Here is a 26,942-nt window from a genome sequence, read left to right as displayed (position 1 = left end):
AAAAAAACTGTACTATCATCTTTGTTGCTAAACTGTGAATAAAAGAGCTACTCCTGCTAGTATCCACTTAGCTGGCTTATGTCTGCTTTTCAGGTTAAATGTCCAGACATATGTGAACCCTCTGCTTTTGGTTTTATAAACAGGGCAAGCATATATGTTTTTTGGTTCCTGCTTGTCCACTGGGCTAGCTCGCACAAAAATGACAGGCATTGCTGGAGCCAGATCCTTCAGGCGTGCTTCAATGATAACTCCTGACTGGATATCCCATCTTGCTCCTATAACACAAAAACATGCATATAAAAATAAGATGATGTATTTAAATTAAGATGCCAGTAAGTTTTTACAGCTTTTTAGTACATTTCTCACTGATAGTGTATGTTGCCAAAAGCCAGAGACTGGCTAATCTTAAGCATGCAGCAAGGCTATGATGTCAGGTATTAGAAGTATGACTTTTGCAGAGTTCAGGATAAAGGAAAGCTTTTCATTGATAAACAGACATAAACGTGGGTGGTATTCATCACAGAACAGCTCTCTCTTCCTGTAATGTAAATAATTTTCTTTCAAATATATATAGAAACTGGGGCAAAATATCCAGCGCTACTTAACTGGCTAAGAACCCGGTTAAAGAGCAGTGATTGGGTCATAACCGGATAGTGCTGATGCAGAGTCTGGAGTTACCTGGTTCAGTCAATATTCATCCCGCTAACTGGGTAATTATCCAGAGATCAGGGTAATTTACTGGGTAGTGGTCTGAATATCACCCGTACCCATATAAATGCTGGCAGCTACAGGTCGAGTATTGCCTCTGGAAAGTTTATTCTCTAGGAGTAGTACCACCACCAAAATTTCTCTCACCCTAAAACCTCACAAGTAGCCTGAGGGCAACTGTAACAATTGATTTTGATAATAAGGTTTGACCTGACACACATCTCAAAAAGCCTATGCTGTAGCCGTAAGAGCTAACATCACTAATATATATATATATATATGAGAGAAATTGTGAAATATTGATTTTACTTATTCTTAAAGTTGTGGGCCATAATATAGGCAGTTCACAGGTGTTCAACTTCATCAAGTGTAGGTGGAGAGGGAGAGCCTGGCATAATATGATTGGTTGCTGGGGTGGCACAAGACTGCAGCCTCTTGCAGCAGCAGGATTCTCCTGCTGTTGGGTTGAAGATACAAGTGAGAGGAGGGAGGCTGGGTCACACAGCCATTTTTAACTGCTGTCCCTCACCTTCACTTTTTTTTTTGGGGGGGGGGGGGGGGCAGGAGCAAAAGATGTCTACATAAAGGGCAGGAATGGTCATGTCTGGAAATGCACAGAAAAGTGATACACATTGAAGGTAAGGCAAGCCAGGGGATAAGACAAATGTTTGCATTCTCCCTTTGTCATTGAAAGGCAAGATAAGAACACTGGCAACTTCCATCTTCCCCCCAAGATTTTGATAATCTGAGGCAAATAGCCTGGCAACAAAAGCATATTTTAATTGAAAGGTAATGTGAGAGATGACGCTTACCAGATGCAAAAAAAAGACAGGTGATCTCCCTATAGGTGTCACTGCTGTATATTTTATGTAGATAAGGCCACAGAACGCTGTCGCCATGGAGAGTATCAAGCGACAGCAACCAGACAGGGGCACAAGCCTACTTGCCTCTTTCAGATTCAATTAGGCTTTGGAACCCTTAATCAATGGGAGCCCTCCCTCACCCCCAACATTAGCCCTGTAAGTGTGTGGCAACCTCCCAACATAAGCAAAGATAACTGATACAACACAACTAAATAATGAAAACATAGCTAAGATGTTTACATTATATGCTTCTCTCTTGGTAATCGGAAGAAAAGGAGATGAGTGGGAACAGAAGCAGGCTCTTCAAAAACAGACCGTAGAAATCCTTTATTAAATTTTAATATCTGCGTTGAGCGTCTTTGGTGTGTATTTGAAGAGTCTGATTCTGTTTCCACTTTTCCTATGACTTCTCATGGAACATTGTTACATTGTTGTTCTTTCTACTTCCATGATGGTTTTTTTTTTTTTTGCGTCTCTCGATAATCCACATAAAGCAGTTATTTCTTGTATGATATTTCTTTGGGTCAGAAAAAGTGAGTAAGAAACAATATAAAGATTAGGCAGTTGGTGTCCTGGCACCTGCTTGGATAGTATCAATTATTTGTTTTATGAGGACAAGACATTTACCTTCCATAAATAGTCCATGGATGTATGCACCTTCCCTTGGAGGGTGGCCATAATCTTCTTTTGTCTTTTTGGTAACATCCACAGTCAAACACATCTTATCCAAAGGCCACTCATTCTTACGTGCTATGCTCTGCATTATTGCTAATAAAAAAAGACCAAAACTCAATTTACAACATTCCCATCACAACACCAAAAATTAGTAAATAATTAAATAACTTGAAGACACAGTCTGAGTGATGTGAGATATGGCATTGATACTAAAAAAAAAAAAAAACCCAACCATTTTTGGGTCACTTGTTTCCAATGTAATAAGCAGTAGCATTGCAAACACATTACCTTCTTTGTATACATGGATTGATTCTTGAAGCTAGATTTTCTCAAAAACCCTAAAATCTACAATGACCACACAGATATGTCTAAAGTTGAGCTATAATTGAAGGTGCTCAAGACAGATGAGCACAAGTGTCAGACTTTTTTTTTTTTAGCTGAACAGGTTTGTTTGCACACATTCAGTTCTGTAGTTTTCAAGAAATGGTAATTTTTTAACTTAGATTTGGTGAAATGACCATGGTTGTTTTGTTGTTGTTTTCTTTTTAATTTTATTTTTAAGGATTATTACTACGGCTCCAAGAACAAATCTTGTTACAGAAAAAAAGGAATAATAAGCAAATCTATTACATTTTTTCAAAAGGAAAAAGAAAATACACATTATCCAATTTAGTCCACAAATAGGAGAAGAGAACAAGGCACAATACTCAGGATAATTTTCATTAACTAATCTACTATTAGAGACTTGAAGAGAGGTTCCCTTGAGAGAAATCAAAACAGACTATGGTGTAGATGACATTACAATTGGAGATGGAGTTGTTACTGACCTAGATTCAAGAAAGGAACTTAAATGTAATGGATCACAGAAAACATATTTCACTGAATTTAACTTCACTATACATTTGCATGGAAAATTCAACCAAGAAAGGCCACCCAACTGAAGAACAGGAGAGCAAAGTTTAAGTAAACTTTGGCGCTTCTTCTGGGTTACACGGGGATACATCAGGAAAAATTCTTATGGTTCAGAAAAGTTTCCTCCCTATGACAGAAGAACTGTTTTAATATCCAGTCTCTATCTGGCTGTTATACAAAAGTCACAATTAATGTTGCTGGTTGTAAGCCCAGATTATCATCTTCAATAGTTTGAGTGAGGTTTAAAGTCTCAAAAACAGCATCAGCTCCTTCAGAGATAGGTTGGTCAGTCATTTTTTTCTTATAGGGTTGCAAATAATATATTTTTGATACAGGGGGACAAGCTTGTTCCAGAATTTTCAATATTTCAATGATATACCTTTTAAAGGTGCAACCGACATCTGCTTTGGAAAGTTTATTAATAGTAGTGTTTTTGATCTCTGTTGATTCTCTAGGCTTTCAATTTTATTTTGCAGCCACATATTTTCTTTAATGATATTTGTCTGAATTTGTTGACATTGTTTTATATCTTTACTATTAGTTTCAATTTTCCCTTCACACATTGTGACTTTCTTTTCCATTATAGATACCCTTTCAAGGGGAAATTGAGCTTGTTGTAAAACAGATATTAATTTTTGGGAAAATGATGTCTCAAAGCCCAGAAGAGCTTCCCACATAACGTCTAAAGTTATGGTTGAGGGTTTGTTTGGAAGAAAAGACTTACTCAATGATGTTAATTCAGGCAGAGAATCTCCAGAGGGTTTCAACTCCTTCTCCACAGTTGTCTCTCCAGAAATGCCGTCGCTGTGCAATTCTTTCTTTTTTTACTAACCTGGAATCTTTCTAAAATTGCTTCCTTTTCCCCACTGGAGCTGGAGTGGCACTGGTCTAGTACCTTTATTTTTCAGAAACCACCTTTTAACTGGCATGGCTTTGGAAGAAAATAAGGACAATAACACCAACACGCAAAGGCTCCTGATAACTTTGCAGGTTATGTGAATAAATTCAGGTGCTCAGCTGGTATGATCAAAAAATCCTAGTTGGAGCAACAGGTCAAAAACAGGGAAACCAGGATTAAAATCTTGCTTGTCCACTGATGCTTCTTGTGACTTTGGGTGTGTGACTTTACCCTTTGTTGCCTCAGAATGAAATTCTATAAAAGTTCAATATACCATATTTTTCGGACTATAAGACACACTCCCCCCCCCCCCCCCATTTTGGGAGGAAAATGTGGGTGTGTCATAGTCTGAATGTAGCGTACCTGCTTGCTGGGGGGGGGGGGGGGGGCAGCCAGGGCCGGTCTTAGGCTGAGAAGAGCGTTGCGACCGCATAAGGCCTCGCACTCAAAGGGGCCCTGCGCAGCACGCCTCAACTCCGCCTAGTGCTTTTTTTGTGAGGTCCGGCTCACCTGCCAGCTCCCTTCCGTTCGTATACCCGTGCTCCCTATTTTGAAATCTTTAATTTACCCAAAGGGAAGGGAAGCGACGAGGAGGCGAGCCTGCCTGCTGCTTTTACTTACTGCTGGTTCGCTGCGACTTCAGGTATGTAAGATTTTAAGGCAGGGAGCATGGTTGCACGATCAGAAAGTCGGGGAGCTGAGAGTGGACAGTCAGGCGGGCAGGGGTTTGAATGAATCGCTGGATGGGAGGGGAGGAGAACTGCTGGACATGGAGGGGAGGGCAGGGGAGAGAGGAGAATCATTGAGCATGGGTGGCAGGGGAGGACAAATTCCACTGCAGAGCCACACAGGTTGTGCAAAACTGCTGTCCCCATGCAAGAGTTTTGCACAACCTGTGGTCCTCCAGCAGATCTCCGCAACACTTTTTGCTTCAAAATTTTTTTTCCCTATTTTCCTCCTCTAAAACCTAGGTGCATCTTATGGTCTGAAAAATACGGTAGGTCCTTGTTTCCTGGCTCAGCATCTGAATTTATTCATATAACCTGCAAAGCTATTAGGAGCCTTTGTGTTGATATCATTGTTTTTTTTGTTAAGTGAAGAAGTTGATGACCCCTGATGAGGCAAGGGCCGACACTCAGCTGAGTTGGGTCTGGGTTTATCTTCAATAAAGTTGTCACGTCTGTGGCCGTGACCACCCTCAGACTTACCTTATTTCTGGGGGTCAGCTTCTAAGCTGGCTTCTGCCTATCCTTTCTGGAGTAGTTTTCCTTCTGTGTGCTGGCTGCTTCCAGCTTGGCTCTAATTACTCCACTCTACTGCACCTGGGGGTGCTGCCTGAGTTAGCTGTACCTCTGTCTCCAGCCTGGCTCTGTTTGCTCCTCTGTGCTGCACCTAGGTATTCTAAGTCTCTCTATGTTCTGTGTGCGCTCTGCCTGCTCCTTGGTTTGTGCTTCTCTCACCCGCTGGTGGCCAGAGCCAGTGGCTGCCATAGTTTGTCTTTAGCGCAGTCCGGTCCGGTTCTTCCAGGCTGCCGGACTTGTCTCTCTTGTTTGTGCCTGGACAGCCTCCGTAGTTGCTTACTGATGGCTGCAGCTGCTCCTCAGGTGTTGAAGGGCTTTATTAATCACTTAGAGACTGCAACCTTGGCCTTTGCATCGTCTAAGGTCCCTGGTATGTTAAGAGTGCTCTGTGCACTGCTACCTTGTCCAGTTCAGTGTGAGTTTCTAGCTTGTTACTAGTAGCTTGGGCATAGCTTTTCTTGTTGGCTTGTGTACAGCTTTACTAGTTCTCCTGTGTGTTGTGTAAGTTCCTAGCATGTGACTAGTTAGCTTGGGCATAGCTTTTCTTGTTGGCTTGTGTACAGCTTTACTAGTTCTCCTGTGTGTTGTGTAAGTTCCTAGCATGTGACTAGTTAGCTTGGGCATAGCTTTGCTTATTAGCTTGTGTACAGCTTTACTAGTTCTCCTGTGTTTTGCTTAGTGTGAGTTTCTAGCTTGTGACTAGTTAGCTTGTGTACAGCTTTACTAGTTTTCTTGTGTTTAGCTTTCTGGTTTTCCCGTGGGTTTTTCCCTTTGCTTCTGGAGCTTCAGCCCTAGTCCTGTCCGCTGCCAGTACTCCTTGCTACTGGAGCTCCAGCCATAGCCTTGCTGCCTGCTGCCTGATCCGACTGCTGCCTGAACCCCGATACTTGCTGCCTGACCCGACTACTGCCTGAACCCAGATATTCTCTGCCTGTGGCCAGACCTGACTATTGCCGGAACCCGGACATTCCCTGCCTGTCTGCCTTGCTTTCGCCTAGGTGCCTGGGGGCACTTCTGTATCCTGATTCCTGTTGTTCCTGCTTGCTAGTTCCAGTAAGCCCTGCCGGCTGCCCAAACCTGAGGGCTCAACCCTCAGGGAACGGTGGCTAAGCGTAGGTGAAGCCTAGATCCAGTGGGTTCCGGTCCCGTGTGTTCCAGTCCAGTGGGCTCCACTCCAGTGTGTACCAATCCAGTGGGTTCCAGTCCAGTGCGCACCCGTCCGGTGCGTTCCAGTCCTGTATATTCCAGTGCAGAACTCCAGTCCGGGGTTCTAGTCCAGCCTTGCCTCGTCTCTGCTTCGAAGGTGACCTTGCCTGCCAGTGCAGCTCCACGGTACTGGTCCAAGGGCTCACAAACCCAGTGCTTCTAGGGAAGAAGCCTGACAAAAGTTCCCTTTGGACTAACCACTGACTGGCCTGCTTCCTTAGACCACCTAAATGGTCAGTATTCTTAATGGAGAAGGGTAGTTAGTTCCCCAGGGCTCTGTGCTGGGACCGCTGCTTTATAACATATTTATAAATGACCTAGAAATGGGAGTAACTAGTGAGGTAATTAAATTTGCTGATGACACAAAGTTATTCAAAGTCGTTAAATCTCGGGAGGATTGTGAAAAATTACAAGAGGACCTTATGAGACTGGGAGACTGGGCGTCTAAATGGCAGATGACATTTAATGTGAGCAAGTGCAAAGTGATGCATGTGGGAAAGAGGAACCCGAAGTATAGCTATGTTATGCAAGGTTCCTCGTTAGGAGTCACGGACCAAGAAAGGTGTCGTCGTTGATGATACGTTGAAACCTGCTCAGTGTGCTGCTGCGGCTAAGAAAGCAAACAATGTTAGGTATTATTAGGAATGGAAAACAAAAATGAGGATGTTATAATGCCTTTGTATCGCCCCATGGTGCGACTGCACCTCGAATATTGTGTTCAATTCTGGTCGCCGCATCTCAAAAAAGATATAGTGGAATTAGAAAAGGTGCAGAGAATGGTGACGAAAATGATAAAGAGGATGGGATGACTTCCCTATGAGGAAAGGCTAAAGCGACTAGGGCTCTTCACCTTGGAGAAAAGGCGGCTGAGGGGAGATATGATAGAGGTCTATAAAATAATGAGTGGAGTTGAATGGGTAGATGTGAAGCATCTGTTCATGCTTTCCCAGCCATGGGTGAGAAAAGGAGACACCAGAAGGAGAGGACAGGAAAATTCTGGCTGGAGGCTTGACAGAGGGGATCCTATGTTTCTGCCAACCCCCATGGTAAAATTAAAGCACATACATACCCAACATCTCAACTTTAGCACAATTAAGCTAGTGGATAACCCCCATTCTACTCTCCCCCCCCCCCCCCCAACATCTCTCAACAGTGTCATGCCCATCACCGATAGGCAGGACAGTGAGACACTATAATGTTTACAGGCACCCATCTCCAATCAATACTATACTAATTTAATATAATATGAAAGCCACAGTACAATTGTTCATATCTCCAGTAGTTCAGTGGTGTCTGTTGAAACATTCACAGTCCAAACTGCAAGCAGTAAATAACAAATTAGTGAAAAACGAAAAAAGAGTGGCTGATCATGTAGGATGATTGATCCAGTCCATAACAGCCTCTGGCAATGGGTAGGATATCCATTTGCCGTTTGTGAACACTTTTAAAATGGCATGGTATTATAGGATAAATCTCTGTTGTTTCTCTACCAATGTACCACATGCGGGGGAAAAAGCCCACCACTGAACAGTTTTGAAATATTTTGATCTGCTCACCATCAAATTTTATTTCATCCCTGCAGCCTTTGTAAAGCCGGAGAACCGATGGTTTTTGTGAACAGTGGTGAAAATACAAGAAAGTGGCAGTTCCCTTCTTTGGCGCTGACCCATGCTGTGGTTCTGGTTTAAATGAATCATGCCTCCCTCTCCTGCATTGGGGAACATCACCAAAAGCCAAGTTTCTAGTGTTTGTTTTAATTTCGTTTCTGCTATTGATTCTGGAAAACACACAAACTGTAGGTTGTCACGGCAGGAGCGATTTTCCAAATCGTTTAGTTTCTGTTGATGTTCCTAGGCTAGCCACTCTAATTTAACCAGGCCCTCCACTTGGGCCTGCCTGTTGAGTATCTTCTACCTCTGACACTCGCACCTCCAATTCTCCGGTATGGCAAGTAAGCTCTAATGTTAGAGCACTCAGACCTGTTAGTTGTTCGCACAGTTGGTTGAACCTGGGGTCCAGTGCAGGCACCACTGACTCAGCTCCTTTATCATAGCGTCAGAGTAGCCTGTGACTGGATTCCGAAGGAGGGGAGGTTGCCATATTAGTCTCCAGTGCCCAATTCCAATCCTCTTTTCTCCGAAGCGGTTTAGATAACGTCGCCATCAAGGAGCAAGTAAGATATTTGTCCATATGCCTCTGAGGTGCTCCTATGCTGAAATTTGGTCATCTAAAACGATGGGAACCTTTAATAAAAGATAATTAAAGATGGAGCCCTGGGCAGCCTGTAAACCACACGTCTACCACCGTTCACTGAATCACGTGACTCCCATAACACCAACTTTTAAAAAGAATTTGAGGGAAAATCCGGGAAACTACAGACCTGTAAGTCTGACATCAGTGCTGGGCAAAATGGTAGAAACAAATTTAAAGAATAAAATTATTGAACACATAGACAAACATGGTTTATCGGGATCAAGTCAAATGGATTCAGCCAAGGGAAATCTTGCCTCAGTAATTTGCTATTTTTTTTAAAGACATGAATAAAAGTGAGTCAGTTGATGTAGTAAATGTCAGCAGATAAAGACTGTAGAGTCTGCCCAAAAAGGTATCCAGATTTTCAGAAAGTTTTTGACAGTCCATTATGAGAGGCTCCTGAGAAAATTAAAAAGCCATGGGACAGGAGAGAATGTTCAAGTATAACTTGAACATCTTCTGACATTTCAAATATATGGTGGTTCAGTTTATTCTTGATATACCACGAATCATAAAAGGATAGCAAGGCAGTTTATATGATCAAAAAAGAGTAATGGGAAAAAAGGGTCAATAGGGCAAACAATAACAGAAATACAGAAGGGTAGCGTATAAGGATAGACCATATATTACAATTTTCTTTCAATATAGGGAGAGAGATAGGAAGAGACAAAAGGTTTGCACAGAGACCAAAGGTAAGTATGGTCTGCAGGCTCATAGAGTCAGACTTGTGGAAATGCCTGGGTCTTAAGTGCAGTTTTACAACCTGGGAATTAGGGTTTGATTTAAACGGAGAGAGGTGGGCCATTCTAGAGCCATGGGGCTAAAACACCTACTACTACGAATTGAGTCACACCAAACATGACAGTGGGATGGGACTGTGAGATAGTTGTTAGAGATCAAAGGGTACATTGTGGTTTATATAGGATAAGAAGATCAAAAAGGAAGGAAGGAGTTCCCAAGTGCAAAACCAGTAAGTGATGGTCACGTATTTATACAATACGCGAAAGACAATAGGTAGCCAGTGTTCTAAAATAAGGAAGGGGCTGACACGATCATACTTCTTCTTATTACATAGTAGTTTAATGGCTGAATGCCACTCAGTGTTGATCTCATTGTGTTTAACTTTGTACCAAGTAGAGGTTGTTCAGCTTTTATTCAGTTACAGATTCACTGAAACATACAGTTGGACCAGTGGTACATAAATCTTCTGCACACAACTGCACTCTTAAATGAAGCACACTGCTCATTTTCCTCTTAAGGAGTTCATTCCTGAAGAAATATATTTCTTATTTATATATGGCAACCAAGTAGAACTTTCAGTGATAGTACCCACCTGTCAAGAAGGACTGAGGATTAAAGAAGCCAGGAAGCCAGACTACTGCTGGAAGCACCAGATCTTGTGTCCATGTGTCAAGCTCCCGACATCTTAAAAGGAGGTCATTTATCCTGTGTGAAAGAAAACCTGATGGTTTACTTATCTGAACTATATTGACCGAAGCGTATCTTTTGAGCTTTTGCTTTCAATATCGAGTGAGAAATATAAAATATCTACTTTTTGTTAATATAGCTTACCACTGTGCTAGTCCATAAGTGGATGGATAAGCAAGCTTGGTCCATGTATCTGGAACATGATCATAGTACAGAGCAGACTGCTGTGCTTCCATATCGGAGGACATAGTCAACTCTCCCTGGATCACAGCAACAGATTTTTATGTAAGTACATTTCAGTGGTCTTTAGCTTGGAAAGCTTAGACATAATAATAATAAACATCTTACTTTCAAGCCAAGATCTAGTTCTTTAAGTGATCTGCTTATCTCTCTTATCAGAATATTCATTCTCTTGCATTCTTGGAAACAAACAAGAATATAAGGACTTCGATCTGTTGTCTTCTGCATTATCTCTGTCATGCTGAATTCTTCTGGGAGCTTCTCCAAAATGCCATCTAGTGTATTTTTAATCTTAGATAGGAAATACAAAAAGAATACAATTAAACTTTAATGTAGCCTCCTTCATATAGATCAGCAGTTCTCAACCCATGTGTTTTGACAAACAGGCCAGCAGCATACCTTGTTCTCTGCACCTTGGCTAAGTACAGGAGTACTCCTGCAGCACAAGTGTTCCACTCTTCAGCCACAATCCTAATGATATAGCAAGCAGAAGCTCCCTGTACTCAGCCAAGGGTGGTACCAGCAATAGATGTGCTCCTGAAGTTTTTCCCAGAAAGCAGAAAGCAGCATGGGGCCTTGGGATCCATGTGCGTACTCTGCATGTCTGATCCATCTTCGACCCTCTGATGCAACTTCCTGTTGATGGGCTACTTTTTTTTGGGGGGGGGGGGGGATGTGAGAGAGAATGTGGATAAAGGGAAAGAAAGAATGAATGAATGTGTGTGTGTAAATGCTAGGCTATGGAAGGGGAGAGAATGTGGAAATTCTGGGCTATAAGGAGTTGAGAGAATGTGGAGATGCTGGGCTACCAAGGGGTGGGACCAGGACGCTGCTAGACTAGGGATGGAGAGAAGGGAGGAGGCAGTGGGGATATGCTGGCCTGGGCTGTATAAGAAAACAACAAGGCAGATGGATCTGCAAACTCCAAGATGGAAAGCAACAGAGCAGATCAGTGGAAAGTCAACATGAATTTTATTAATGAGATCATAAAAAAGCCCGACACAGGCCGTGTTTCGCCCAATAGGGCTGCATCAGGGGCTATTCAAAGATCCGTATTGTCTATACTTAAATATGTATCAATATGTTGTCATAAATATATAGGGGACCACAAGTCTTGAAAAAACTCAATACCATGGTTTAATGAAGAATTGAAAGAACTAAAAACACAGGTCAGAAGATTAGAACGAGCATGGAGCAAGAAAAAAGATGAACATACACTCAAAGACTGGAAACAGCTACAAAGAAAATACAAATACACTATCAGACAAACTAAAAGAACGTACTACAAAACCAAAATAAGACCAAACTACAAGGATACACACAAACATTTCTCACTCGTAAACAAACTCCTAAATACTACACCGGTTACCTCTAACAACACAGACACCCCATCCACAACCAATCTTGCAAACTACCTCAATGAAAAAATTATAAAGCTCCGACTCATGATACCCACCAACACAATTGAGTACACAAGCATCCTTGAATGTCTAGATCCAAAACCTGAGGAAAGCCCAGGAGATCGATCATGGACCAAATCTGACATGATATCGCCAGATGAAATCTCACAATGGCTTGGAAAATACACCAAATCACAATGCAAACTAGATATTTGCCCCAATAGCCTAATAAGATCCGCCCCCAAACAATTCAAAAAAGACCTCATGAATCATGTAAACCACAGGCTTCAAAATGGTTTCTTTCCCACGGAGAAAGGAAACATCTTACTCCGCTGCCAAAAGATGCTAAGAAAAGCACAATGGACCTAACCAATTATCGCCCAGTAGCATCTATCCCACTCATAACCAAACTCATGGAGGGCATAGTGACGAAACAACTCTCGGAATACCTAAATAAAACACTCAATTTTACATGAATCTCAATCAGGATTTCGGTCAAATCACAGCACCGAAACTGTACTCATTCAAACAAGCAATTGCAACTGGTAGCAACATACTCCTCCTACAATTCGACATGTCCAGCGCCTTCGACATGGTTAATCATGGAATACTACTACACATACTAGAATACTTCGGAGTAGGAGGTACAGTTCTCAAATGGTTAAAAGGATTCCTGACCACAAGAACATACCAAGTAACAACGAACGCGGACATATCACTCCCCATGGATACCTGAATGTGGAGTTCCCCAAGGATCCCCCCTATCACCAACTCTCTTCAACCTAATGATGATACCTTTAGCCAAACTTCTAACCAATCAAAACCTGAATTCCTACATATACGCAGACGATGTCATGATTTTACATCCTGTTCAAACATGATCTAAATGAAATCACCAACGAGTTCAACCAAAGCCTCCAAATCATGCACTCCTAGGCGGATGCATTCCAGCTAAAACTCAACGCAGAAAAAAACACAATGTCTTGTACTCACCTCACAACACAACAAAAACAACTACTCCACCATAACCACACCATACTGCTCTCTCCCCGTTGCACAAAATCTGAACATTCTTGGAGTTACCATTGACTGAAACTTCACACTTGATGCTCACGTGAAGATCATAACGAAAAAGATGTTCCACTCCATGTGGAAACTCAAAAGAGTAAAACCTTTCTTCCCGAGATACATATTCCGTACCCTAGTACAGTCAATGGTAATAAGTCATTTGGACTACTGCAACGCACTGTACGCTGGCTGCAAAGAACAGACTATCAAAAAACTCCAAACAGTCCAGAATACCGCCGCCAGACTCATATTTGGAAAAACCAAATATGAAAGTGCAAAACCCCTAAGAGAGAAACTTCACTGGCTCCCACTCAAGGAATGCACTGCGTTCAAGATCTGCATGATTGTACACAAAATCATTCAGACGCCCCAATCTACATGCTAAACCTTGTGGACTTGCCTCCCAGAAATGCCATAAGATCATCCCACAAATTTCTAAATCTGCACTTCCCCAGCTGTAAAGGACTAAAATACAAGCTGATACATGCTACCACCTTCTCTTACATGAGCATGCAGCTGTGGAATGCATTACCTACAGCCCTGAAAGCTATTGACGAAATAACTAACTTCCGCAAATCTTTGAAGACACATCTCTTCAACAAAGCCTACAAAGAGAACCCATAGCCTCACAAAACTACCTCACCAATCCTTCCAATCTTTAAAGTCCACCTTCCATACTATCCTGCCTAACACCTTCCTTCTCTCTTCCCTTACTTAATCTCCATACAATACTAAGTGTATGTGATATCATGGAATGACAATGTCATAACAAACTCTGTAAGCCACATTGAGCCTGCAAATAGGTGGGAAAATGTGGGATACAAATGCAATAAATAAATAAATATCCTTTCAAACGCTAGATTAAAAAAACAGCTGATAGCCACACATCCAGGTGCCGATATCAATCAATGCTGTATATTTGACTCCTGTGCCAGGCTGTTTAGCTAAAATGTGGCCACGTTGGATCACTTCTGTTCATACACAACCACATTTGTTCAACGTTTATATTTAAATAAAGCCATCTTGTTTGAACACTTGTGGAGTCAGTGTCCTTTTCCCTGGTTGTCTTTGCTTTTATGTTCTGTCTGAGGGACAGCTTTAGGACTGAGAAAAGATAACTCTACATGAGAACACAAGAGACTAGAACAAGTCATAACGTGTATAATCATGACTTATATACTTCCCTCCAACCTGCGTGTGATATATATACAAGTGCTCGCACCTAACCACTGGCAGTCAGGCGTGTAGTTAATAAGTATTCTATAACCTGTGTGCATAAGTGGAAGGCACACTCCTGACCTGCCCATGCCCCTCCCAGGTCCATACCCCCCTTGCAGTTGCACACTATGGATTTTGTGAGCTGAATTTGTATTATTACAAATTAGTGCCACTTAACACTAATTATAGCCAAGTATTGGTTATTAATGCCAATTAGCAGTTAATTTAACAATTAAGTTACATGCCTCATACTATTCTATAACTTGCAGTACAGTTTTGCACGCTAAGAGGGGGATAATCGAACGGGGGTGCCCCTCTCTAAGGGCGGCCCTGTAAAAGGGCGGGGCAACCCGTATTATCGAAACAAGATGGACGTCCATCTTTCGTTTCGATAATATGGTCGGGGACGCCCAAATCATGAAATTTAGGTCGACCTTAGAGATGGTCGTCCCCGGTTTTTGGTGATAATGGAAAGCGAGGATGCCCATCTCAGAAACGACCAAATCCAAGCCAGTTGGTCATGGGAGGAGCCAGCATTTGTACTGCACTGGTCCCACTAACTGAATGGAAAAAGTCCTTCCCTTACTGATCCGGAAAGGAATGGGCATGCATGAAGGAAATTGCATGCAAATGAGCTGCTCGCTGTTAGCTCATTTGCACACATAAGTGCAGGACGTCAGACTCACAGAAACAGAAGCATGCCCTTGCAGATCAGCAACGCAGCTGCGCCGGAGAAGAGGACTTCGGCTGGAGGGGGTTGGGGAGCCCTGCCAGCAAAGGTACCCGACGGTGGTGGGGGAGGGTTGGCGGCAGGAGGGGGGTCGAAGGGGTTGGCGGCGGGGGGCCAGGGCCAAATCTATGGGGGCCCATGCCCACGTGGCCCCATGTAGCTACTGTATACCCCTGCTCTGAACTATTACAAACTATTCCTGCACAATGGAAACATCTAAGGGACTGAGGGCCTCTTTTATAAAGCCACGCTAGTGGCTCCCGGTGCCGTAATGCCGACAAAGCCCATTCACTTTGAACGGGCTCTGTCGGCACTGTCATTCAGGAACTGCTAGTGCGGCTTGATAAAAGAGGTCCTAAATTACCATTAATATTAACTTGGAAAAGGATACACAAAATAGCATACCAAATGTGGACCAGCAAGAAATGAAAATTACAGACGCTACCCAAAGTTTGTAAAATAGAGATATTTATCTATGAGGTCAGCCTTTTAAGCATATTTTAAGCTGGAGCAAATTATGTAGTGCCACTTGTTTCCAATGAGCTGCACGTGAAAGTCCTGAACTCAGGTTACCCTGCACACTTGTCATTTACTAGTAATACTACTAATTAGATTGTAAGCTCTGTAGAGCAGGGACTGCCTCTTCATGTTCAGGTGTACAGCGCTGCATACGTCTAGTAGCGCTATAGAAATGATGAGTAGTAGTAGTAGTAGTAGTACTACTTATCATGTCTATAACACTACAAGAGTCAAGAACAGGTTTGATGATCTAGCCAATAAATATGTATTTACTCAGATTGCCTTGGATGAAAAATACCTCCCCCATGCCACTGTCCCTAGGTATCAGCGTTCAAGCATCAGTAGGTGTGTGATAACATTCTTCCCTGCTGGCCGTCTTTCTTGATCTTTCCTAGTATGGGTTTAGAATCCCAAACTGCCAAATTATTATAACATTATTATGGCACGTTAAGGAATGCAGGAAAAAAAAAGGGGTAGCTTAACTGTATATTAGATTTTTAATTTGTACTGATTTTATTAAGTAGTTTATTCTGGTTTGCTGTGCTTTCCTGTCGTGAATGGAATTCCTATGTTTGTTTATTTGTATACACTAATTGTTTTTATACATATGTAAACCGTTCTGTTTTGCAGTTGCAATAAGATACGGTATATAAATTAACATAAATAAAAAAATAAAAATTATTTGTTCCCTTCTTCCCCAAAGTCCAGTGCTCGTTTACATGAAAATTAGGTTTAGATAATTGGTGTTAACCACACTCTCTTTCACGGAGCACCTAATTATACAAACAAGTAAGCCCATTTCAAGCATGTGTTTGCTGTCAGAAACCAGAAAAATGATTACTTTCTATTTAGTTTTAGTTGGTTTCTATGGAAACAAGGCACCTCTATTAACATCCCACCATGCATTTATCATGAGTTATAGCATAACTTTTTCTCTTTCTTAGGTTTGTTGCTATTGTGTTTTCCATTGCCAAATAAATACCACCTTAAAGGTGTGCATTCAGATTAATAATGAGATCTCTTTATGCCTTTTTTTAAAGAAACAAAAAAAAGAGCCTTTCAGTACAATCTGAACCACATAGGTGTTGCACCTTCCTTTATTAAGTTAACCTATAAACTAAAATTCATAAAATGAGACCTCCTATACTTGGCTCCTGGGTTTCAAATGTAAAGTGTAAACTGTGAGCTGATGATGATCTGTTTTTGGCCTTTTAGCTGAGATTGAGAAACTGTATGGTATGGGAGATAACACCCTAGCAGCTTGGTTTTCACCCCCAGCTGTTGAAGGCTGACAACACATCAGGTTTTCACAGGGGCGGCTTAAGAACAAGTGAGTTGAGGCACTGGCTCTGGGCACCAGCTCATCCTTCCGAGTGGGAAAATGTTGCTTTGCTCTTGCAGCTATGCTCTCTTCTCTGCAAAATTGTCAGCACAATTACTGATGAGTCAGAGAAACTGAATGAAATCTCTATAAACCTGGAGGATGCAATGGTGCAATTTGGCAAATTGAAGACTAGCAAATTGCCTGGACCAGATGGTATTCATCCCAGAGTACTGACAGAATTGAAAAATGAACTTGCAGAACTATTGTTAGTAATATGGAATTATCTTTAAAATCAAGCATGGTACCGGAAAATGGAGGGTGGCCAATGCAACGCCAATTTTTAAAAAAGGTTCCAGAGATGACCTGGGAAATTATAGACCGATGAGCCTGACGTCGGTGCCGGGCAAAATGGTAGAGACTATTATAAAGAACAAAATTACTGAGCATATTCAAAAGCCTGGATTAATGAGACAAAGCCAGCATGGATTTAGAGAAGGGAAATCTTGCCTCACTAATCTATTACATTTCTTTGAACATGTGGATAAAGGTGAGCTGGTCATGAAAGGCTCCAGATGAAATTGGAGAGTCATGGGATAGGAGGTAGTGTTCTATTGTGGATTAAACACTGGTTAAAAGATAGAAAACAGAGTAGGGTTAAATGGTCAGGATTCTCAATAGAGAAAGGTAGATAGTGGGGTTCCCCAGGGGTCTGTGCTGGGACTGCTGCTTTTTAACATGTTTATAAATAATCTAGACTATATTTCCCCAGCAAGGGCGCTCAAAGCAGGGTTTGGAGACTCAGGAGCATGCCCTAGGTGCGGTCAGCATTTGGCGACCCTTGGACATATGTTCTGGCTCTGCACCCAGGTAGCGAACTTCTGGTCTCGGGTGCTGGGTGAGATACAGAGATATTGGGGGCGCACTATACAGAACCATCCATTGCTGCTATTTGGGATTTACAAAAACAAGAAGCCTACTCCCCCGGGATTCATCTCCTTTACCAGGCGAGCTGTGTTAGTAGGAAAGAAGACCATATTACTGAGCTGGCGAGAACCTACAGCCCCATCAACAGGTGTTTGGAGAACGCATATGATCGAGCTATTGAAATTAGAAAGATGTGGGATTATGGACTTCTCCTCCAAAGAGGGTAGGAAACTAGAAAGAACGTGGGCGAATTTTTGGGACACGTTGCAGCCAATGGCAAGAAGCAGAATCCTCAATTAAACACATGGATGGACTTATGCTGTGTGACCTGGACTCCTTGCAATAACAAAGATCATAAGGGGGGAGGGGGGTTTAGGGGGAGAATGGGGGGGAGTTGGGATTGGGTTAGGAGGGTAGTAATTTTGGTACTTCATTGTATTTGTGCATGAAGGCATTGCTCTGTGAATTGTTCATACTATGTCATGCACTGTTGGTTTTGGAAACTTAATAAAAATGAGTTAAACATAAATAATCTAGAGATGGGAGTAACTAGTGAGGTAATTAAATTTGCTGACGAAACAAAGTTATTCAAAGTTGTTAAATCGCAAGAGGATTGTGAAAACTTGCAAGAGGATTGTGAAAACTTACAAGAGGATCTTATGAGACTGGGAAACTAGGCATCCAAATGTCAGATGACGTTTAATGTGAGCAAGTGCAAAGTGATGCATGTGGGAAATTGGAACCCAAACTATAGCTACATAATGGAAGGTTCCACATTAGGAGTCACCGACCAGGAAAGGGATCTAGGTGTCATCGTTTATGATACGTTGAAACCCTCTGCTTGGTATGCGGCAGCGGCTAAGAAAGCAAATAGAATGTTAGGTATTATTAGGAAAGGCAAAAACAAAACAAAAATGAGAACATTATAATGCCTTTGTATTGGTGCGACTGCACCTTGAATATTGTGTGCAATTCTGGTCACCACATCTCAAAAAAGGTATAGTGGTATTAGAAAAGGTACAGAGAAGGGCGACGAAAATGATAAAGGGGTTGGGACGACTTCCCTATGAGGAAAGGCTAAAGTGGCTAGGGCTATTCAGGTTAGAGAAAAGATGGCTGAAGGGAGATATGATAGAGGTCTATAAAATAATGAATGGATTGGAATGGGTAGACGTGAATCACTTGTTTACTCTGTCCAACAATACTAGGAGTAGGGGGCATGCAACGAAGTTACAAAGTAGTAAATTTAAAACAAGTCAGAGAAAATATTTCTTCACTCAAAGTGTAATTAAACTCTGGAATTCGTTGTCAGAGAGTGTAGTAAAAGCAGATAGCTTAGCGAGGTTTAAAAAAAGTTTGGATAGCTTCCTAAAAGAACAGTTCATAAGACATTATTAAAATGGACATGGGGAAAATCCGATGCTTATTTCTAGGATAAGCAGCATAAAATGTATTGTACTGTTTTAGGATCTTGTCAGGTACTTGTAATCTGGATTGGCCACTGTTGGAAACAGGATGCTGGGCTTGATGGTCTGTCCCAGTATGACAATACTTATGTACTTAAATGCAAGAACAGGTACTTCCTGTTCTAGCGATAAACAGAAGTACCTGTTCTTATGTGTAAACCTGTGGCAATGTCGGGACAGCGCAGAAAGAAAGCAGAGCGATGAAAAAAAAACAACACACTTGCCACATTTTAAGGGATGCAGTATGGAGCTACTGCAGGTGTGTGGGGGGGGGGGGGGGGGAGTTTTATTGGTTGGTCTGGGAATGTTCCAGGTGAATGAATAATTATATTCTATGTGGTTTACATTAAAAATGGCATGTTGCATTATTATGCTGAAACTGACTTAGGCTGGAAAATAATCAAAAACTGGCTAATCAAAAGAGAGAGCTCAGTGGCCAGTTGGAACTGGGTTTGCATTTCTGTTTCAGGAAGTGGATGATGCCATGCACTGCTTGCTCTCTTCCTGCTGGCTGTGGTTGGAGCTCACTGGATACTGCTACTAGATTTCCTCATTGGAGCAGTATGGGGAGCCTGGGACGGAAGGTGCGGAGTCTGAATGAAGACAGATAAGAAGGAAGAAGATGACTGCAGCAACAGAACCTGAGAAAGGAGAGGGACAATCTCTTGGATCTAAATGTGTGACATACTTTTAATACTTTTATTTCACATATTCAGATATTGCTAAAACAGAACGCCATGCTGAGAGAAGCCAGAGTTTCCTTCAGAAAAAGCAGCCACTAAGAAAGTTTGAATACAGTGCTATTAGGTAGGCTTTTGTTTTAGTAATATTGTAAGTGGATAGCATGTTAATATTTATCTCCTTGCAGTTTAGTCTCCTGAAGAAGCATAATGTGAAATATGGTCCATGTTGGGACTGATTACAAAGTGGAGCAATGAGATTTGATTAGTATCCAGATGGACTGAAGGAATAAGATGCACAATGGAATTTCACAACAGACTTGATTAGCAAATTTGATGCAGAGAGAACAGTAAAGAGTGTCCAGCGTGTGAGGATTATGAATACCAGGGATATCTGGTGATGAAGAAACAACCAAGTGTTTTAGTCTTCATCTCAATTTGGGTCATATTTTCAACAGCTGCACATTGGTGAGCATGACTGGAAAAACACCCTTGGGAACACACAGAAAAAAGACACTAGAAGTGCTGCTTTTGAAGATAAGTACTACAGAATTATTTATAATTGGATGAATATAGGACTTCTGGTGCAATGATTTTCATCAGGTTACCATGACATCCCAGAGGGGTTACGGGGATGTACTGAGCACCGCATATCATATTTAAGGGTATGTTTATTATATAGTAACATAGTAAATGACAGCAGATAAAGACCTGTACTGTCCATCCAGTCTGCCCAACAAGATAAATTCATTTTACATGGTATGTAATACTTTATATGGAAACCCGAGTTTGATTTGTCCTTGCCATTCTCAGGGCACAGACAGTAGAAGTCTGCCCAGCACTGTTCTTTTACTAAGATCTGAAACTAACGTCGAAACCCCTTATAATTTATACTCAAGCCACGATCAGGACATAGACCGTAGAAGTCTGCCCAGCCCTGGTTTTGCTTCCCAATTACCGGCATCGCCACCTAATCTCCGCTAAGATTCCATGGATTCATTCCTTCTAAACAGGATTTCTTTGTGTTTATCCCACACACCTTTTCATTTCCACCACCTCCCGCGGGAGGGCATTCCACATATCCACTACCCTCTCTGTGAAAAAATACTTCCTGTCATTAGTCCTGAGTCTGCCCCCCCCTTCAACCTCAATTCATGTCCTCTAGTTCTACCGCCTTCCCGTCTCTAGAAAAGGTTCATTTGCGGATTAATACCTTTTAAATATTTGAACGTCTGTATCATGTCACCCCTGTTTCTCCTTTCCTCTAAGGTATACATGTTCAGGTCGGCAAGTCTCTCCTCGTACGGTTTGCATTGCAACTCCCATACCATTTTTGTAGCTTTTCTTTGCACCGCTTCCAGTCTTTTTACATCTTTAACAAGTTATGGCCTCCAAAACTGAACACAATACTCCAAGTGGGGCCTCACCAGCAACTTGTAGAGGGGCATCAACACCTCCTTTCTTCTGTTGGTTATACCCTTCTCTATGCAGCCTAGCATCCTTCTGGCCACGGCCATCGCCTTGTCTGTATTAAGGCGTGCTATAGGCGTCTTAGTGTTTTTAATGCACATTAATGGTTGACACACATTAAACGCTAATGCGCCCATATGAATGTACTAGCATGTTAGCGTTTAACGTGCCTTCACGTTAAAGGTGCATTAAAAATGCTAACATACCTTAGTAAACATACCCCTTAATTAATTAGAAAGAAATTTAAATTTATAAAAAATCTTTTTACAGAGGAGGGATATATTAGTAGTTGGAATGCAGCACTTTTCAAAATTTCTTTTAATGTATTATAAATAAAAGTACTCGATAATGAATATCCACGAGAGAGATCTGCATGCCTATTTCCTCGATTGTATGCAAATCTCTCTTATGGATATTCATTATGGATATTCTGCAGACCTGACTTGGTGGCTCTTGAGGACTGGAAGAGAAGAACAAGGCCCAGGATGTGACCTCACAGGGAATAAGAAACCTTCTGGGCCCTGGCCAAAGCAGGAAATACTTGGCTTGCATCTGGTTAAGATCAAGTATAACATCTGCATAACAAACAAAGGAGAGTCTCTTGTTCTTTTGCCAAAATTAAAGATCTTTAACATAGAAATGAGAGGTGTTAATCTCCCATCCGAACTTTAATCGGAACATGAGAAAAAAACATGACAAATTGGACATACAGTATAAATCTCCCTAAAGAATACAAAACAACAAAAATAAAACACACATAGCGAGCCCAGCATGCCATCCAAAGCTTCATACACAAAGCACTTCATCAAGAACTGGATGTAACATGTTTCTGTGATTGTACCGCTGGATCCTTTCTTCTGGAACCCACCATTTGGTTTCACTCTTTGTAGTACAGCATACTTAATCAAATTTAGTATTTCTCTGGATAATGTTATATATTTATGGAAAGCTACTATAAAAGTCTCTAAATTTTAGTGTATGCCATGAATGATGGAAAACACCAATGAGCCTCAATGAAAATGTCTATTGATTTTGATCATAAAGTAGCATAAAAGTGATATTTAGAGTAAGATTTCACTGTAAATGTGAAAGCAGCACCCGTAGAGAAATCTTACCTTTTCCTCTGTGGACTGTGCTGATCCTTCTCTAATTAATGAATTTCTGGGTTGCATTTCCAAAATGGCTTCAAAAAGGTTCTCAGAAGACACCGTTAAGAATTCTATCTCTGCATTGGGATGGAGTCCATATAACACTGGGTTTTCAGGCGGCAGCATATCATCAATGTACTTGTGGTAACCAACATAATCCAAATTAGGTGGTGCAACAAATCCTGGAGCCAGTGTGAGTTCTCCTTCAAGCTTTCACAAATTAAAAATGCATTAATCTAAGCTTTAGCTGGTTGCTGTGTTGTATTTCAGTATTACACATTTACAAAGCCAAACAATAAAGTTGAACATCACAATAGAAGGAAAGAGCTCTAATCAATCAGGAGCAATTCACCACCAAAAAGAACAGTCTTTCAAATTGTAAAATGTCAACAGGTTCAAGAGAGTGCAGCAGTGAGAAGCACAAAAGTGTATCATGGAGGGTAATGTTAAGGGAGAACCCAACTGTGCCTAAACACTCCAGTTTCATTTGAATTTCCGAATGTCAACAGTTTGGAAGAACTTTAATATTATACCAGTGTAGTTTTCCTAGATGAATGACCTTCTTGGTTTTGTGCTGTGCACTGAAAATTACTCACATATTTACACATGTATAATATAAAAATTAATAAAAGAGCCAACATTGTGAACAGTTCAGAGGTAGTTTTATAATAAAGATGTCTATTTCGAAGTTGGAAAAAGGCATCTATTTGCCTTTACAAAATAAGTTCCCAGAACCAGCTCTAGCAGGGCTCAGATTTACAGCAGCTGCAAAGGTGCACATCACATTTCTGCTTGCATGCATCAAAAATGCTTTATAAAATTATCTCCTCCATATATTGAAAATACAATGACCTGTCCATTATGAATTTTCTTTAATGGATATAGCTACTCTATGTTTAACACTAACTCTGGGATTCTATATATCGCACCTAGTGTTCCATGCCAAAATCCAACTTAATTGTCTTAAACTAATCAGCATTGATAACAGCACTTAACAAGTAATAACGAGCACTAACTGGAAATAATTACAATTTACGTGCACAACTCAGTAAGGGCCCCTTTTACCAAGCTGTGGCAAAAGGGGGCGTTGGTGTGTGTTTTTCATGAGCACTGAGGCCCCCTTTTACTGCAGCTGGTAAAAGGGAAGTCTCGCTTTCCTACAGGAAATGGCCATGCAGCAAGTAAAGCACTTGCCATGCAGTCATTTGGGGGGGGGGGGGGGGGGGAGCCCTTACTGCCACCCATTGAGGTGGCGGTAAGGGCTCCCACGCTAACCTGGCGGTAACTGGACAGCGTGCAGCACTGCCCGATTACTGCCGGGTACACTGTAGTGCTACAAAAATAAATACATTTTTGTAGCGCCGGAAATGACGGCACGCTAGGGGTAGGAAGTACTACTGGGCTGCTACGGTAGCCCAGTGGTTCTTCCTGTATAGCAAGTGGTAAGCCCACCACTGTTTAGTAAAAGGAGTCCTAAATGTATTCTGTAATGCAGCCAAAAAGGGGTGTGGTTATGGGCGGGATAATGGGCATTTCATGGGCATTCCAAACTTTACACAACTGTTACAGAATATGGTCCCCCCCGTGCCTAAATCTACACGCCAGTATTTACACTACATTTTCCTTGGATGCACGTAGTTCTAGGTGCTGGGAAATCAGCTAAGTGTATTCTATACACCGCTCCTAAATCTAGGTGCTGCTTATAGAATACACTTAGGCGGAAATTTGCTTCGTGCGGATTTTTCAGGTGCCATATATAGAATCTGACCCTAAATGTCTGGGCAAAGAAATCTGTCAGTTTTGTTACTAAATCAAAACATGGAAACTACTGGTACTTGGCTAGGAGGTACTAAGGCCTTCAATGTAAAGGATGTGCTAACCAATTAGTGCAGTGGTAATGTCAGTGCGTTACTTAATTAGCGCATCATGACCATTCTCTACCCTGACACAGCCCCTCCCCTCAAAAATACAAAAAAATAAATGCCACACACTTACTGCATGTAGATAGCAAAACTAACAGTCGAGGTTTGTTAATAGGTACAGGGGCAAGACTATTGGGGGGGGGGGGGGATGGAGTGAGCAATTCAGCTGATTCATTCTACGCTCTTTTCTTGCTGCTTTCTTCTGTATTGTGGGCATACGGAGGAGGGACTGGCCTTTGGGCATGAGATGTAGAGGCTGCATACGGCTAACTTCTCATTTTATGTAATCCTTTGGCCTTCATCAATTATTAAACATCTTAGGACATGCGTGTTTGAAATATATGTTCATAGACACATTGACCCTTTTATCTTTTGATGTTATAATTGAGTTGGTTTCCTATTTAACCATTTAGTATTTATTGTTTCTCAGCACTTCGTGTGTGTGTTTGTGTGTATATATATATATATATATATATACACACACACACACACTGTGATAGAGTCACATCCAGGATAGTTGGGTTAAGGCAGTTTCAGTCTGAAATACAAGTCCCAGAAGGCATTGAAGGCAAGGAGCCAGAGGGTGAGATGAAGAACCCGGACTGGACTCCTAGCTGCAATAGGGGAAGATATGTGTGTAAGCTGGCGGGACATGTAGATTGGCTGCCACTAGGGGGAAAGAGAGATAGGAAACCCTGTGTGAGCTCATCATTAGTCTAATGCTCAACTCAGCTGGTATGGGTGTGGGGGAAGCTAATGGAAGGAGAATGATTGGTTGTGGTAGCAGAAGCCAGGGATTGATTAGGCAGGTGGGAAGGAGTCCCAGGGAAGAGAGAAGCAGAAGGTGAGAAGAGAGTAGAGTGAAGCAGATGCAGGGTGAAATCCCTTGGGTGTGAGAAAGTCCCAAAAGTATTTGCAGGCTGAAAACCCTTGGGTAATAGAGGTCCCTAAAGTATTGAATCTACCAGTGATGCCGATGTAAAGGGGAATCCCTTGGGGTAGGAGAAATCCCTAAAGTATGGAACCCCTCCTGAAGGTAAAGAGAGTAGAAGGTAGAAACTGCTGCTTTGTGATTTAACTGTGATGATGAACTGAATAAACTGCTTCTATTTGGAATTGAACAACTGTTTATTGTGCACTGGATAAAGAGCCCAGACTGGAGCTGACTGTGAGCCTGTATTAAATCCTGGTATGTGCTGATAGCCTACTGCTTAAAGGGGACGATTTGCCACACACTTTCAGGTGGCTTATATGTGCTTAAGATTGAAGGTGAATGCAGCTGTTGGAACTGTGTATCAGGTCTACTATAAACCTGCTTGGAATAAAGTTCTTAAGATTGAAGTTGCTGGTGGACATTTATTTCTTGACTGTACCGGGAGCCTGTGGCTGGAGGAGATTGTTCTATCCTTGGCTGCACCTAGAGGTCCCTGGTTACAACACACCAGTCTTGCAACCTAGAGGTGGCCGGTTCAAATCCCGCTGCTGCTCCTTGTGATCTTGGGCAAGTCACTTAACCCTCCATTGCCTCAGGCACAAACTTAAATTGTGAGCCCTCCTGGGACAGAGAAATATCCAGTGTACCTGAATGTAACTCACCTTGAGCTACTACTGAAAAAAAGGTGTGAGTAAAATCTAAATAAATAAATATATACACACACACACCTATTTATAGATGTCTGTATTTTATTATATTTACATTTATTAATGTATTTATACTGGTCATTGTTCATTAATCTTATCATTTGTAATCTTTTTAACATATTTACATAATTTAGTTTTTATGTATATTCATATTTACCTCTATTTATTTTTTGTAAGTTTTTTTTTTGACTCCTGACACAGGCACACACAAGGAAACACGGCCATGTCAAGTATGACACACTAGGCAATTGGATTTGTTAATGTACATAACTACTACTACTACTATTTAGCATTTCTATAGCGCTACAAGGCGTACACAGCGCTGCACAAACATAGAAGAAAGACAGTCCCTGCTCAAAGAGCTTACAATCTAATAGACAAAAAATAAAGTAATCAAATCAATTAATGTGAACGGGAAGGAAGAGAGGAGGGTAGGTGGAGGCGAGTGGTTACAAGTGGTTACGAGTCAAAAGCAATGCTAAAGAGGTGGGCTTTCAGTCTAGATTTAAAGGTGGCCAAGGATGGGGCAAGACGTAGGGGCTCAGGAAGTTTATTCCAGGCGTAGGGTGCAGCGAGACAGAAGGCGCGAAGTCTGGAGTTGGCAGTAGTGGAGAAGAGAACAGATAAGAAGGATTTATCCATGGAGCGGAGTGCATGGGAAGGAGTGTAGGGAAGGACGAGTGTGGAGAGATACTGGGGAGCAGCAGAGTGAGTACATTTATAGGTTAGTAGAAGAAGTTTGAACAGGATGCGAAAACGGATAGGGAGCCAGTGAAGGGTCTTGAGGAGAGGGGTAGTATGAGTAAAGCGACTCTGGCGGAAGACGAGACGGGCAGCAGAGTTTTGAACCGACTGGAGAGGGGAGAGGTGACTAAGTGGGAGGCCAGCAAGAAGCAGATTGCAGTAGTCTAAACGAGAGGTGACAAGGGTGTGGATGAGGGTTTTGGT

General features: G+C 41.8%; 1 protein-coding gene across 1 annotated transcript in view; it reads right to left on the bottom strand.

The window, feature by feature from the left end:
* Nucleotides 1-13: 13 nt before the first annotated feature.
* The window catches only part of DNAH11 (dynein axonemal heavy chain 11), a 708,797-nt gene continuing 681,868 nt past the window's right edge, over nucleotides 14-26,942 (bottom strand). The window contains exons 75-80 of the mRNA XM_030201723.1: nucleotides 22,399-22,641; nucleotides 10,593-10,775; nucleotides 10,389-10,504; nucleotides 10,150-10,262; nucleotides 2,199-2,339; nucleotides 14-275 (exon numbers count right to left, since the gene is read on the bottom strand). Of these exons, the coding sequence (XP_030057583.1) occupies nucleotides 28-275; nucleotides 2,199-2,339; nucleotides 10,150-10,262; nucleotides 10,389-10,504; nucleotides 10,593-10,775; nucleotides 22,399-22,641 (1,044 nt within the window). The 3' untranslated portion in view covers nucleotides 14-27. The remainder of the gene's footprint in view (nucleotides 276-2,198; nucleotides 2,340-10,149; nucleotides 10,263-10,388; nucleotides 10,505-10,592; nucleotides 10,776-22,398; nucleotides 22,642-26,942) is intronic.

This window comes from Microcaecilia unicolor, chromosome 1, assembly GCF_901765095.1.
Source record: "Microcaecilia unicolor chromosome 1, aMicUni1.1, whole genome shotgun sequence".
NCBI lineage: Eukaryota > Metazoa > Chordata > Amphibia > Gymnophiona > Siphonopidae > Microcaecilia > Microcaecilia unicolor.
Note: the sequence above shows the minus strand (reverse complement) of the source record. Positions and strands in the feature narration are given on the sequence as shown.